We start from the raw sequence: 15402 nt of genomic DNA on the forward strand, positions 1-15402 counted from the left end.
CCCCTGTGCCTCTTACAGAGAAGCTGGGGCAGGAGACAGAAGAATAGCAAGGTACATTAAGTATTTCTTTGCTTTAAAATAGTCAAAAAATGGGATGTCATTTAAATATGGATATGTTTGAATGCATTGTTTGCACTTACAGGTGAAATTCAGTCCCCCCATTTCCATCCCCTCCTGCTCCCAAAGCTGCAGATCCCCATGCTGCCTGCCTCCCATGCTAGTCCAACAAATAAATACACTGAAGTGCATTTCCTCAGCATTTTCACTCCAAATTTCAGTCAGAGGATCTCTGCAAGGGAAGTCACACAGCAGAGCAGCCACAGGTGTGGGGCTCTCAGCAGAGCCTCCTTCAAACTGACGGTGTTTAGCCCGGAGCTGAGGCTTCTAGGTGATGGCAAGGGGTCAGCACACTTCACAAACAATTTCACAGTCCACATCACAGAGAATCTGCCCCTGCCCAAGCAGGCACAGGTTGCTGTGATGCATGTTGAGATCCAGGCACCTCTCCAGAGAACCAGCTCCTGCCAAGGGAAGGAGCCCAAGCCGCAGGGAGAGGCTGGGGATGCCTTGGGAGCAGAGGAGCTCTCCAGGGATAAAGAGCTCACCTTCAACGCAGCATAAAATGTTTAGGGAAGAATTATGGCTTTCAGAGTCTTGCACACACACAAGTGGGGTAAAAAGCAGACTTAATAAAACAAAAAAACACCCATAGACAGAACTTTTGGGACTGCCAGATGTTTCATCAGTGGCAATGGCTTCACTGATTCCCTTGCCAGCCAAGATTAAAACCAGCTATTTAGCTACTTTCTGTCTGCAAAGCTGCTATTTTGAGAGAGATCAAGAGAGAAGGAGAAGTGGAGTTGGCAGCTCTTTCTCTGGGAGCTGGTCTTCCCAACACATTGCCCTTCCACTCCCTCTGTGCCAACAGCAACAAGGGCTGCAAGATCAACTTTCCCGGCTTTTTGTCTTAGGTCACAGTTAGAGATTAATTGTTTTGACATTTCTGTGCGACACCAGCAGTTAATCCTGCCCACGCTACTGAGACTCAGGTAGCTACATCTGTGCTACTGTAAGATTGTTAAACTAATAGATAAAATGTTTATTTTGTTTAACAACATCAATATAATCAATAATAATAATAGCAGCTCAACCATGCAACTTACTGCCACAAGATGAAGTGGACTCCAAACGCTTGCACAGAATGAAAAAGAAAATAGGCACATTAATTGGAAAAAAAAAAAATCAAGTTGTATTACATATAGAGATATTGCTTCTGTTTCAAGGAGCTCATGAATGACAAAGTGAAGAAACGTGGGGAGACATATCAGGAATTCTCTATAAGCTTGTTTTTATATGCTTAAGGCCTCTGATACTGACCTCTGGTAAAGGTGAAGGTCATGGGCCTCTGGTAAGACCAGTGAGCATTTTTGTTGTTAATAACCACAGGACCCTAAAACTCCCTGATTTTTCTTATGTTATATACATGTGAAGCATTGTATGCCTGACCTTAAAAAGAGATTTATGGAGGAATAGTGCAGCCCTAAAACTGAATAAATAAAACCAACATGGAAACCCTTACGCCACAAAGCAAACATGCATCAGTCCTATCCCTCACACGAGGTCTTAACATTAAAAATAGCTGCTGAGCCCGAAACAAGTCTGAAAATACCTTTTCTGGAATTCAGATTAAGGAAGGGATCTAACCCCGACGAAACCCGAGAGCGCAGCGACGCGCTGGGCAGACCGGGGGCGGCACAGCCCCCGGAGTTGCTTCCTGCAGGGAATTAGCGCAGGAAAACACAGTTTCCGCCGCTCAGGTTTGCAGATTCCGTGTGTTGACGGAGCGGGCACTTACTGTGCTCGCAGCGTGTCCCGGTGAATCCCGGCTCGCAGAGGCAGGAGCCGCTGACGGGGTCGCAGCTGCCGTCGCCGTTGCTGCAGGCACAGGAGTTCTCACAGCGCGGGCCCCAGCGGCCGCTGCCGCAGGCTGCAAGGGAAAGTGGGATTTACACTGGGAACCACCTTCAAACCCGCCTCGTGGATTATTTTACCTCTAAATGAGAGAGCAGAAAATACTCGGCACGCTGCGGCAGCTCTGGAGTGAGCTCTCAGATGTAGTACGGGCACAAATCAGTGGAAACAAAGACAACTTCTGCTGAACTATCTCAGCTGAAAGTAGGCACATCCCATCCACATAAAACTAACCCTTGGTAGTCAATCCGTACCAATCAATCCACAGCCACAAACACATAATTTCATGGAAATAAAATACCAGCTGTTGACTCACTTAGCAAAAATCTGCATAACCAGAAGAGTTAATGGGTAAAACTGGACAGATTTGGGAGCACCTTCCATGATTTCTTCAAAATACTGGGAAATGCAATAAGGATATGGAGAAATCACACAATGTTTGTTAAAGAAACTTTTTGCTTTCATTCTAAAAATCACATCTGACACAATCATGACAATGCACTGCGGCATCTCCTCTCTTTCGAGTGAGTATAAAGATGAAAGTGTCAATTAGAGCAACAAAAACCTGGTTTTGGAGGTTTTGGAGCTGGTAATCTGTTTCATCTCCAGTCTGCAACTGCTGGAAGAGGTGCCTTGCCGAGACGTCTCTGCAAAACAACTTTTCTCAGATCTTATACTGAATAGAAATAAAAGCTTTTCTTTCCCATGGTCTCTCTGTTCCTTAGACAGCCTTGGGATTCATGAAAAGCCATCTCAACGGCTCTACACGCTGCCAGCTGGTTTGATTTTTAGAATACCCATACTGGTGGAAACTTCAAATTTTCCCAGAGTTTTCTTCAGTGCAGAGCCTGAGAAGACAGGTCCAAAACTTACTGCTGTCAACACTGGCAATTAATTTAAATGATTTTATGTGTTTAAGACCACGTTTAGAGAGAGGTTTGTGTTCTGTTGGCTTTTTGCAAGAGGCATCACAAGGAATCAAGCAGAATAGATGTGTCACAGGAAAAGGAAGGAATCAAGCAGGATGGCTTCACATTTATATGGTGCCATCCAAAAAGGGCAAATCTACTCCCTTACACAGCCACCAATATGGTGAGTGATGCTAAAGTCAACAGAAGGATGCTCTGCTCTTCCAGAGAACAGAATTTTTCACAGCATTTATATTCCCAAGTTAAAAAGTGACCTTTAGACACACGACTCTACGTGCCACTCACTTGTTGAATAAATCTCCCCCAAACAAAATGAAAAATGGGAGAATTAATCTCAAATCTAATCTGCGCTGAAAAGGAAAAACAAAACTGTCTGTCAGTCAAAAAGCTGACGGGACAGATGGTATTGGGCAAAGGGATCCATAGTGTTGAAATAAGAGCTTATATCAATACTTTGCGCTTCATCAGCCATCTATTTCAATGCTTTGAACCTGGATAATTAAGGATTATAACCACCCAGGCTGTGCAAACCCATAAACACACAATTTCAGAGGCGGCAAGATTAACAAAACTATATTGAAAAAACCTGTAACAGACTAAGAACAAACAGAGCTGGTTCTCCCACGTGCAGTTGAGTCCCTGGGAGGTACCGGGTGCCCTGACTTACGGTGTTTGCAGCCGTGGCCAGTCCAGCCCGGGGGACAGGAGCACTCTCCAGTGACGTGGTGACACTGGGCACTGCTGCCACAGCTGCACAGCAACAGGCACTTTGGTCCATAGGAGCCTTCGGGGCAGGCTGAGAACAGATGGGCAGACTGTGATTTCACCTAGGTCAGGCACAGGCTGATCTTTCCAAACAGACAGCAACGTCTCACCCCCCCTCAAACACGATTCAGCTGCATCCAGAAATCAAAATGGCAAGATGAAAGAAATAACTGTAATTTGTACCCTGGGTTGGCTGGGGCCAAGTCCTGTAATGTGGGAATAGCTTGAGTGACTTTTGGGTACTTCTCCGTATCTGTCTTGCTCAGAGGAGGAAAAACTGCTGAGCAAACCTTCCCTAAAATCCACTTTGTGACTAACAAGGATTAAAATATGCCACCACTGAGGTCTGGCGCAAAGCAGGGCTGTCCCTGATAACCTGTCTGTGCAGCACAACAGCTATACTTACTCAAGCAGCCTTTTAACACCCAGAGGCTGGATAAGCAGCACAAACCTGTTGCTTGAGTATATTCCCATGGTCTCTGTTTGCAAGGATAGCACTGATACTAGTCCTTCACCCTCACTATTATTTAATCCTAAATTCTATACATCAAAGAATGCTGCTGCAAACAACCCAAGGTGGTGCCAAACAGCCAGGTTTACAGTGCAAGTGTTGTGGCTTTTAAACATTGTACTTCTAGAGTACAGTATGCCATAAATTAGGTCTAATGGTAACATCCATTTGGGATGCAGCTTAGCTGGTCATCTGCATTTATCTGCAATATCTCCCTCCCATAAATAATGTCCGGGGAATTCCTGAAGCTGAAGGGCACTTTATTTTGGATCAGCACATTGCATCTCACAAAACAATAAGAAGGTAAAAATCATTAACTGGATTTTCAATCTGACTCTCTTTTCGTGGGGAAGGCTGATACAAGGACTTACTGTCAGAGCAGGATGCCCCAGTGTAGCCAGGGGCACAGTCACAGGCTCCAGTTTCTCTGTTGCACTGTCCCCCGTTGGCACAGGGCTCACAGGAGGACTGGCAGTCTGGTCCCCACCAGCCAGCTGGGCAATCTAAGGAAGAAAACACGAGGTGTCCATTTACTGTTTCAGGACAGCTACAGATTTCCGCAGAAAAATTTAAAAATACTAGTACAATTGAGCTGGATTGTTATATTGTCTCCACAGACCTGCAGCCCTGTCACAGAACACTGCAGCACGTGAGAACTCAGCTTAAGACAGACCCAAAGGCTCTCTCCCAACTTCCATCACTGTGTGCCTGTTTATTAGTTTGGTTTCTGACACAGTAATGTCAGGAATATTTGGATGCGTCTGAAAAATTAATTATTGCACTCAGCAAAGGAGATCTCCAGAGGATGGTAATCTGCAGGAGAGGAGGGCTGCTGTCGTATTTTTGCTGGGCTGAGTGAGGGTCAGGCTGGTCATACAGCCCTGGATGTGAGCTGGAGCCCAGGTCTTTACACAACTCCACCTCCTTTGAGCTCTGTGGAGCAGTGAGACACAACCTGGGTCCAGCAGGTGTCCCTCAGGTATGTCACAGCCAGAGCTTTGAGAGTGGCCAGGGGGCATCCCATGTCTCCTTAGTAGTTCAGGGTCTCTGAGAAATTTTGCATCCCTTTGCTTAATTATCCACAATAATACTGTCCTTTTTAATTACTTCCTCCATTCTAGGTTCTTGCTGGTTCCACAACAGCTGTTTCTGACCAAGGCCCCTCCACAGCTCCTGAGACACCCTGTGTGCATGTGGCAGCACAGGCCCAAGCTCTGCTCCGGGACTCGGAGCTGCTGCAATGCTACCAACACCTCTGCCCAGCTTGTACAAACCCAACCCAGCATACAAATCACCATTATTAACTGGAGCAGAGAGATGGGGCAGGATAAGTGAGCCACACTCCCTCTTTTCCAAGCAATCCCACGTAGTGGATGTCACCTGTTCTGCACCAAGACCGATCCTTTGCCCATTCTGCAAAGGAAGCACACTGCACTGCAGCAGTTTGGGTGGGAGACAGGGTGATTCCACTTCTTATCACATCTTCCAAAGCAAGGCACTCATCACCCTGGTCCCACACACCTTGCTCACACGTAGCACCAGTCTTGCCAGCTGGACAAACACACTTCCCTGTCTTCGGATCACATGGTGCTCCTCCACAGTTGCACCTCTGCCTGCAGCTCACCCCAAAGCTCCCAGGCTGACAAGCTGGATGAAAGAAGCCCAAAGACCAGGTTAGGAAGCATTTTAAAGACATTAGGAGGCACCACCACCACCAATTTTAAACTGAGCTGAACTTGTAAAAGTGATCAATATTAGCATCAGTGTCTCAGCAACTGGTGATCTGTGATTAACTGTGACAGAGCTCTGGAAAATTCTGTGCCTGAAGCTCTAAAAGCAACTACAGTTACCTGCACAAATGCTTTTTTAGTTTTAGTAACTGGCCTCAGCCTTGTGCCCTCAAGCTTTGTGAGCAGAGAGAGACAGGATTTGCCAGGCTCCAAATATCAGTTTGGTTTCAGTGGGGACCTGCCAGCTCGTATCAACAACAAATGTGCCCTTTTATATTTGCAACTTCTGTATCTGAACGCAAGTCTCTTGAATAATCTTTCCCATCCAAAGTGCATCTCCCAGGGAAACATGGCAGTGAGTACCTACATAAATGGCATTTTTCTCCATGAAAGCCAGGTGGACATGGATGTTTGCAGACTCCTGTCTCAGGATCACACAAAATATCAGGAGGACAGTTGCACCTCAGCTTGCAACCAGCCCCATAAAAGCCAGATGTGCACTCTGGAAATGGAAGGAGACAGAGAACATGTATAAGAAAGAGGAAGAGTTAAGAAAACTGAACTAAAACCATAAAATAATGTATGTTTTAAGAGGTGGTGATAACAAAGTGTAAGTACTTAACAAACATTTGTGTGGACATTTCACAGAGGTTTCTGCTTATATACAAGCCAGAAACAGAGTGGCAGAGTACTTAATTAACTTGTAACTTATTCAATTAGAATACTTAAGGATTTATTCAATTACAGCCATTACAGAGTTCTCTTACATGTCTGTACATTCTGCTGCTCTCTGTCTTGGTGCAGAGCCGGTGTTGGGCAAGGGATGCTCCCTGCCAGAACTGAGTCCATCACCAAGAATGCTAAAAATATTAAATATTGTCACTATTGTTCTCTACCAAACCCCCAGAACTAGTGTCATCAATCTGACATGTTCCTGTCTGCCCAGGGAAGAATCCCTATTGCTGTCTGGAAAGGGCTACTAAGACATGCAAACATGAATGTGGAATACAATTCTCTTTGAACTACCCCCCAAAACTACAAAGAATAAGTTTGAATTCAAAGGGCTGCAAATCTGAAGGAAAAGCAGTGTTACGGAACCTGTTTACAAATCACGCTGCTGCCACAAAACACGGGGTTTGACACTTATTTACTGTCTGTGTGGAAAAAGCAAAGAACAAAAACGAAAACTCTCACAATCTTCATTATTTAGGGCTGTATTAGAATTTGGGTTGTGGATTTCTGTTGCTGTTTTATCAGGCTAAAACTCCTGCATTCTTCAGCTGCGTTACCCTTGGCGTTCCTGCAACCCTGTGCTAACAGGGCTAAAAAACCCACACCAAATAACCAGTGGAACACGAATATATCAGTAGCAGCAGCCAAATTAAACAGATGGGCAGAAGAATGAGAAATTACTAGGACAAAGGAACGAGCAGATATGGGGAATCTGGCTTTCTAGGGTACCTTTCTGACACCTCTTGCCGTGATAACCAGGCTTGCAGGTGCAGGAGCCGTTCCTGGCGCTGCACTCCAGCGTGTGCTCCTTCACGCACTGACACTCCTCCGAGCAGCCCGCTCCGAAGGCCCACCTGGGACAGGCTGCAGCCAGATGAAAAGCAGTCATTAGCTCTGTAATTACTCAGGAGTTGTTTGGAATTGCGCACGGCTGCAGGATGCAACTGCTGCAAGAAGCAAAGCGCTCGCTTCGCTCTCAGCAAACGCATCCCCCCCATTCCTGCTCCTGCGTGGGTGGGTAGAATAGACTTCACATGACTCCTGTGTTAAGTGATTCGTTTCATGTCAAGCAGCACGTGAATGCAAGAACCAGAAATGTTTCCAAGCAAACTTAACTAAGTTTCTGAATGGAAAATTATTTGGACGCACTCCAAGACAAAAGCTTTCATTAAAAAATAAAACAAAGCCAAACAAAAATAAAACAGAACATTTTCAGTCTTGCATAGATTTTACAAACAAAACCTGTAAGTACAAAGAAACTTGATCATCTAATTTGCAATGTTTTTTAATTTTTTTTTCCCATTTAACATTTTGCCCTCATCCTGCCTCTGCTCCTCAACTCCCACTCCAACCACATTGGCAGCCTCTAACGAGCTCCAAACCTCAGTAGTAACCCCAAAGTTAATCTACCCATCCCAACCCAACCCTACCTGTAGTCCTCAGCTTTGTGTCAGTAAATCTCTGTCCTTGCGGCAAAGATTAATTGCTAGAGAAAAAGATTAACGAAGTTTTTGGGGCCTCCTGACACACACCAAAAGTCCTGTCCTCCTGCTACTGCCAGCCCATCGCAGAACTCAAAGCCTCACTCATTTTATCATAGAATCATGGAATGGTTTGGGATGGGAGGGACCATAAAGCCCATCTAGTTCCACCTGCCTGTCATGGGCAGAGACACTTTCCAGTAGCCCAGGTTGCTCCAAGCCCTGTCCAACCTGGCCTTGAACACTTCCAGGGATGGAGCAGTCACAGCTTCTCTGGGCAACCTGTGCCAGTCACCACCCTTGTAGTAAAGAATTTATTTTTAATGTTTAATGTAAGCTTGTCCTTTTTCAACTTAAGGCCATTCCCCTTGTCCTATTACTACTTCCCTGTGTAAAACGTCACCCTCCTCCCTTTTTGCAAGCCTCCTTTACACAGTGTGGAATCTTTCAAGACTGTCACGTGGTGTGTGCATTAAACAGATCCAAAAACTGCTGGGGACTTACTGAGGTGACAGAAGCGCCCGTAGAGCCCGGGGTCACACAGGCAGGCTCCATAAAGTCTGTGGCAGTGGCCCTTGTTGGCACAGTTGCATGGCTTGTTACAGTTCTTCCCGAAGAATCCTTTTGGGCAACCTTTGGAGGGCACAAACACAGCGAGGAATCAGCTGCCAAGGGTTCAAACCCCAGCTCCAAATCGGTTTGCTTTTAGCTGGCGCTACAGAAAGCCCAGGCCGGCTGGTGGCTGACCTGGAGCTCACCAGCCACTTGCTCTTTCTCACGCACCGTTTGGCTCGTTATTTATAAAAAGAAACAAAGGGGGAAGAGGTGGAGGTGCCTCAGGCACAGGGGGGGCCGTACCGTCCTCGCAGAGCCGGCCGTGCACTCCGGGCGGGCAGCGGCACTGCCCCGTGCCGGGGTCACAGGAGCCTCCGTTCTGGCACTTGCAGACACCAGCACAGCCTCTGCCGTAGGTCCCAGGGGGACAAGCTGTGGAGAGAGCAGGGAAGGTGAGCAGACCGAGAAATCCTTCCCCTTTGCTGTAAAGGAAGGGAAATAAGACTTCAGTCATCAAAACCGAGCAAGGAGAGAGCCCTTTTAGTCCAGCGGGCTCTAAACAAAGTCACATTCTTTCTATACAAGGCAACGGACACCCACCTGATATTTACTAGAACATTTCAAAGGACACCCAAACTAATCAAGCTTTGTGAAGTACTACATCGCTTACCCAACCTTCCCCTCCCCTCAACTCAAAAACCGTTGCCTGTCAAGTCCAGAGCTTAAAAATCAGAGCACAGCTTTGAATATTTGGAGATAAAAATTTTAAACATTTTTCCCCCCTCTCCCAAATACTATGACGAAAATAACACTCTGTTTTTCCAACGTAGTCTCTGAAACTGCCCAGATGATGAAGGCAGCAATGGGGCCACAAAAGCAAAGCCAAACTGTGAGATGAAGCCTCGCTCCACTGTTGCAGCCTGAGCTGGCTGAGTGAATACAGCTGCTGGAGTCATCTGACTTAACTGACATTTTATCAATGTACATTAAGAAAGTTGACATTTCACATCAATTTTCATTCAGCTTCTTTGGTACATTATTAGAGAAATTTAGTTCCAGTTTTCTCAACAGTTTTAGCCTACCCCAAACTCACAAACTATGCTGTATATTAAAAAAGTAAGAGAAAAGAGTGAAAGCAGTCACTTATGGCTAATTCATACAGATTAGATATTGTATTATGACCATCAATGCCTATTTCACTGGACTGCAGGTTTGGCTCAATAACACAGCCCTATTAAAAAGTTCTTTAAATTCTAGAGGTGAATTCCACCAATGGATATTGACTGTAAATATACACCAAAAAAGTTATTCTTTATAAAATTAACTAGAGAATTGGGATCCTACCTTGAGATTTTTATGATCTGTCCTGAACCATCAGAACACCAGGAATAGAAGAATATGCTAACTTGATAAACTGATATATTTGGTAATCGATAACTGTTTTAGAGAGACTGGAAATTATCATTGTAATCCTCTCCATTCCTATTCTCTCAGCTGTTCCCAGTGTTTACAAACCAAATCCACCATCAGTCTCCCAAAATAACCATGGGCAGACTGTTGGTTTCAATCACTTGCTGGGTTTTCTGTATTTCTGTCCTTGTGCTGACACCTGATAAACAATCTTGAAGGCAATTAACCTGAAGATTGCTGTCTACTGATGTCAAGTAATAAATTTTCATCGACTCTTTGTCTCGCCAGTGACAGCACAGACTTTCTGGGTATGATGGGCCATCATATCACACACCGTGAAACAAAGGGACCCATCTCAAAAGCACAGGAAATCTGCTCAGACAAGCAACAGACAAGTTTTGCCAAACTGCAGATGAAAAACAGTGAATCAAGAAATCACCACTCTCTTTCCAGTTGGTTTTGACACATACTTCTGAATCAGAAAGATCTTCTGCCAGGAAGCAGGAATAAGAAGAGTAGAAAGCTATTATAAAGGGCAGTGACTTGGCAAGAGAATTCTGAAAAATACAATTTCCAATACGAAAAATTAGTCGTCCCAAGAATATGATGCTAATAATAAAAAGAATGATAAGGAGAAAAAATAGGGGAAAAAAAAAAAAAAGGCAATGTCTTGAGATGCAATAATGGAAAACTCAAGTTTAGTGTACATCTCCACCCAGATTGCTGGGACAGACTTCTGAAAGTCACTGAGGCAAGCTGTGGAATGAAGCATGGCCAGTAAACTTTGGCAGTTTTCAGCAGCACAGTGAATGAACAGCAAATATTTAGAAGGGGTATGATTTTGTCCTCTTGTCAGGGACCTCACTCTTTGAGGGTCTGCATGGTGTCTGACAGCATCCCTTACAACTTCTATTTAATGTGCCCCAATACAATAAAATTTTGATGTGCTCCTCAGAGAGCTTTGTGCATTAGAAGTACAACAGGTTATTCTTTTTTCTACCTGCAGGGTCCCATCACAAGGACCAAGTGCCCACCTCTCAGACCCTCTGTACTCACTCTCGTTGCAGACAACTCCAGTCCAGCCAGGGGGGCAAACGCAGCCGCTGTGGTTGCCGTCACACCGGCCCCCGTTCTGACAGTCCTCACACCTCAGGCTGCAGTCGTGGCCAAAAGTGTTATCAAGGCAAACTGAAATGAAAAACATACACAGTGCTCAGCGAGCAGCCAGACAAAATGCTCCCACACAAGCTCTTACCTGTCGTTAGGTTGCAAATGCCACCGATTCAGTGCACAGGACAGTCCGAAATGGAGATTCCTGAATTTTCCTCTCTGAATTTTTGACTCTGAGTAAAAGGGAAGCTGGGAGTTTAGCTGAATTTACTTCCTTAAATGCTGTTATTCACCAGGGAAGAGCACTTCAAGCTACTTCTTAAGAGCAAATATTTTGCCTTCACAAAAAGCGAATTTGCACCTACTGCTTAATATTGAATTTGCTGGGAGTGACTCTCCTTTTCTCCTTGCTAGTTTAACCCTGTTGTTCTACTGCAGTAAGTAGATGTGGTGCTATTTAAATATTGATCACTGATATTTTTAACAGGATAGTTTGAGTGTTATTCTAGGATAACAAAGCAAAATACACATTTATCACTTCCTTTTTTCTTCATGGATGTGAAAAAGGAGTTAGTTTATAGAGGAAACCTTAAATGGAAACCCTCCCTCCCCTTCTCCACTCTACTTTTCTCCCTTGCACCCTCACGTTCTCTTTGTGGGGTTGGTTGAGAAAAACATAGAAAATAAATGTTACTGCCTGATAAAATACCTCAGTGGCATTAAGATCCCATCCACATGGTCACTTTATTGCCTTTGAGGCTTTGTGGCTGTGGCTGGAGGCTTTTTGGAAGGAGGCTTTGAACAGCACCTGAAAGCAAGCTGGCAGCTTATTACAGCCTCCAGTAAGACACAGGCTGGTTGCTTTTCACCAGCAATTTTCTATGCGAGGACAGATTTCCTCTAGGTCTGAGCACCCAACTGTTTGTTCCCTTTTCTGCAGCTGAAAAAATGCCCAAGCTTTCAGAGACATTCAGAATCCCAGTGCTCCCACTTGGAACGGGTTACAAATTCATACTTCAGGAGAAGAATACAGATCACCATTAAAAACATTATGCTTCCACGTTAAAAAGTCATTTAATCTGTAGAAAATATTTAATTACTTACACCAGCTTATTGATAAAACATGATCTTTTTCTAATATAGATGGCAGCTCAAAAATATGTCTGAAAGTAAAGGCAATAAATTACTATCTGGGAGGCAAAAGAATCTACTAAACCATTTAAAGTTCTATTTCTCCATCACCTTTTCCTACAAACCACTGTGTGCTGCAATGCCTCAGCCTTAGAAAAAGTGCAGCTTCTCAGCTATGACTGATAACACCCAAATTTCAGTGGCTAAGTATAAATAAAACATGCAAAAAAATGGTCAATAAATATTTGATTGTGGTTTCTAGGCCTGATAATTTTGCCCGTGGTTATCTCATTTATCAGCTTCCCAATTGGTTGTCGGTGTCGCTGAGTCCGGCTGGATGCTGTGTGATTTGGGGGGGGTCTTAACAGTTTTGTTCATAAAAATAAGTTAATTTTTTATCAAAGTCAAGATCAGCTCCTGATTTTTGCCTGCAGGGCACAGTCCTCAGATGACTAATTAGAGCCTATATAAAAATCACAGGACACACAGAGGAAAAACAAGAAATCTCACTCGTCCCTGGTGACCCACCAGCACTCAGCACAAAGCAAACACAGGGTTTCACCTCATAATTGTCTTTAAGTGGTGAAGTTTCCACTCTAAGGTGGAAGGACTGAAGTTATGCAAAACCCATGTGGGTTTGCAAAGCTGCTCTGGACCCACTCCTGTGACAGTGGGTGCTCCTGTGCTGATTGTCACCACTGGTGCCGAGCCCTTGGCCAGCCTGAGCAATACGTGGATGGGTCTGTCCTTTTCCTGGAGAACATGCCCAAAACATCAAGATAAACCTGAGTCCTCAGAGGGTTGTTTTTTTCCACAAACAAAGATCCAAATATCTTAAACAAAAGCCCTCCAGTTGTTATGAAAGGGTTTGCCAAAAGGGACACATGCTGCCCCCACACTCCCATTCCCAGCTCTAGGAGAAACAGAGTGTTTCCCAAGGGATTCTGTACACTCAGTAACCCACACAATCCTCTCACCCTCGGGATGAAGAAATTCCTCTGGCTGTTGCCTCTGGAGTTCTGTGCAGACGCCCTGTTTTCCAAGCAGTCTCCCAGTCCTTGCTTGCTGTGCTGCTCACTTTTCCCCTGAACTCCCCACTGCATCCAGGCAGCCTCCCAGTTCCTCAAACATGTCCCATTTGGGATGGGACACAGCCTCATCCCTGCTGGCACGGAGACAGGCGGGAAGCAGGATTAACGCTCCTCTCCTCTGCTCCTCCCGACACTCGAGCCTGGCCAGCCTGGCACAATTCTCGCCCCAAATCCTCTTTCCAAGACCCTTCCCCCCAGTTTGCTGTGGTGGTTCAGAGCACTCAGGGCACTCACCGACCCTGTGCACCAGGGTGAGCTCTCCTCGGGGGTCTTCATCCTCGTACAGGGCCCCGAGCGCGTAGCGGAGGAGCTGGGGGGGACCTCGGAACTGCAGCCCCGGGGCCCCGGCGAACCCCACTGCCTCCTCTGCATCCACCTCCTCCCCACCTAGGGCTGACACAAACACACACCATCAGCACCTCAGTCTTCCTCCACAGCAATTTCCTCTCATTTACATCTTTTTTTTTTATTATTATTATTATGATGCTGGTAGGTTTTCCAGCGACGCCCCTGTTCGGTTTGCCCAGCAGTCACAGCCCAGTCGTTTTCTCAGCTGGGCTTGCAGAGTTTCTGCTATCAAAAAAAAAAAAAAAGGGAATCCCCCCCTGCCCATCTTTCCCTTTTCTTTCTTCTGAAAATAAACTTTGGTCCTGGCAAATTAAAAAAAAAAAAATTAAATGAGGAGATTAATTTTCCTCACTTGAAGTTTGAGATTATTTTTAGTTAATGAAGGTCATTACTCTTGCTCGTTTTGGAGACGACAAATAGAGAGTGAGGTTGGCTGTGCAATTTATTTTCAGAAACACTAAAATCTGAGCCTTAAAATGATGGGAAATCAGCTGGCTTTCTTTTTGGTGTTGGTTAAAGTATCAAACTGCCTAAGTTTTAGCAGGTGCTAAACTTGGTTATAAAATCGAGTTGCTCAGCTGAACTCTGTACTGGTTACACTGGCAGAAATCCAGCCTCACAGCACTGACTAATGGAAAACTTGCCGTGGTTGATCAAAGCAGAGTCTGGCTACCTTTTCTTTTCCACAGGATGTTAAACTTCATCAAATAGTGAAAGAAAACTGTCAAAACACTATTTATTTCAAAAACATGAGCTTTAGATTTTCAAGCATGTCCATGGGATTTAAGTGTTCATCTCCCGTTAATCTTTGGCAAAACCCATTACTGGAGGATGAACTTGGATCCACGCACTGCACGTAGCTCTACCCTGATCACGTTCAGAGGTGGTTCCAGTTGGGCTCCCAAAATCCCAGGATCTGTGAAAATCCCAGTTCCAAAGTAACATTTTAAACACTTAATGGCCCTCAAGATACAAAAAGAACTCACCGACACAGGCCCATCTGTTATCACCGAGCCTGTAGCCCTCCTTGCAGGCACATTCGTACGACCCCAGGGAGTTAACACAGAAGTGGTCGCAGTTGCCGTTACCCACACGACATTCATCCACATCTAGAAAATCCAGACAGAAATGATGGTCAGGAGCAAGTACCTCTGCTTGGGGAGCACATGCTGTGCCCGGCTGCACTGGACAGACTGCACATAAGTAAACCCAATTTTCTTCGTACTTTGGGTCTCTGTTTCTCAGTAGTATTGGAGATATGAAAACATTTTAGGGCAACGCGGAACAGATTATTTTGATGTTTTTGTTTCAAGTGCAAACAGCTGCTTTAAGCTGTTAAGCTCAGTTGATCCTTCAGTTATTTTGAGGGTTCTTCTTTTGTAGAAGGAGTCTTTAACACACATCAGTATACAGTGTCCATGGAGAGAGGAGGAAAAGTTCCTCTCTGCTGGCTCATCTCCCATATCCCCTCTTCACCATGCTGAATGCTGGGTTATTCCTGTATTCCATCCTCACAAAGAGGAAATTACACATTTGTAAAACCTTATCGGCAAAGCTGGCGGAGGGTCAGTGATTCTCTCATTAGGGCAATGCCTACAAAGCCCTGCAATGAGCTTTGACAGCATTTCTTCTGCCCTT

General features: G+C 45.0%; 1 protein-coding gene across 6 annotated transcripts in view; it reads right to left on the minus strand.

Annotated features, from left to right (window-relative positions):
* The window catches only part of LOC126636387 (multiple epidermal growth factor-like domains protein 6), a 192771-nt gene that overhangs the window by 34837 nt on the left and 142532 nt on the right, over positions 1–15402 (minus strand). For all 6 annotated transcript variants that reach the window (XR_007627951.1, XM_050308503.1, XM_050308502.1 and 3 more), the window contains 11 exons: positions 14751–14873; positions 13651–13809; positions 11141–11272; positions 8978–9106; positions 8624–8752; positions 7368–7502; positions 6274–6408; positions 5698–5823; positions 4548–4679; positions 3568–3696; positions 1856–1987 (listed from right to left, as the gene is read on the minus strand). Coding sequence is in view for 5 of the 6 variants with exons in the window: in XM_050308503.1 (XP_050164460.1) it covers positions 1856–1987; positions 3568–3696; positions 4548–4679; positions 5698–5823; positions 6274–6408; positions 7368–7502; positions 8624–8752; positions 8978–9106; positions 11141–11272; positions 13651–13809; positions 14751–14873 (1461 nt within the window). In the remaining variant the exon portion in view is untranslated. The remainder of the gene's footprint in view (positions 1–1855; positions 1988–3567; positions 3697–4547; positions 4680–5697; positions 5824–6273; positions 6409–7367; positions 7503–8623; positions 8753–8977; positions 9107–11140; positions 11273–13650; positions 13810–14750; positions 14874–15402) is intronic.

The sequence above is a fragment of the Myiozetetes cayanensis genome, unplaced genomic scaffold (assembly GCF_022539395.1).
Source record: "Myiozetetes cayanensis isolate MyiCay16 unplaced genomic scaffold, myiCay2020 scf13, whole genome shotgun sequence".
Taxonomy (NCBI): Eukaryota; Metazoa; Chordata; class Aves; order Passeriformes; family Tyrannidae; genus Myiozetetes; species Myiozetetes cayanensis.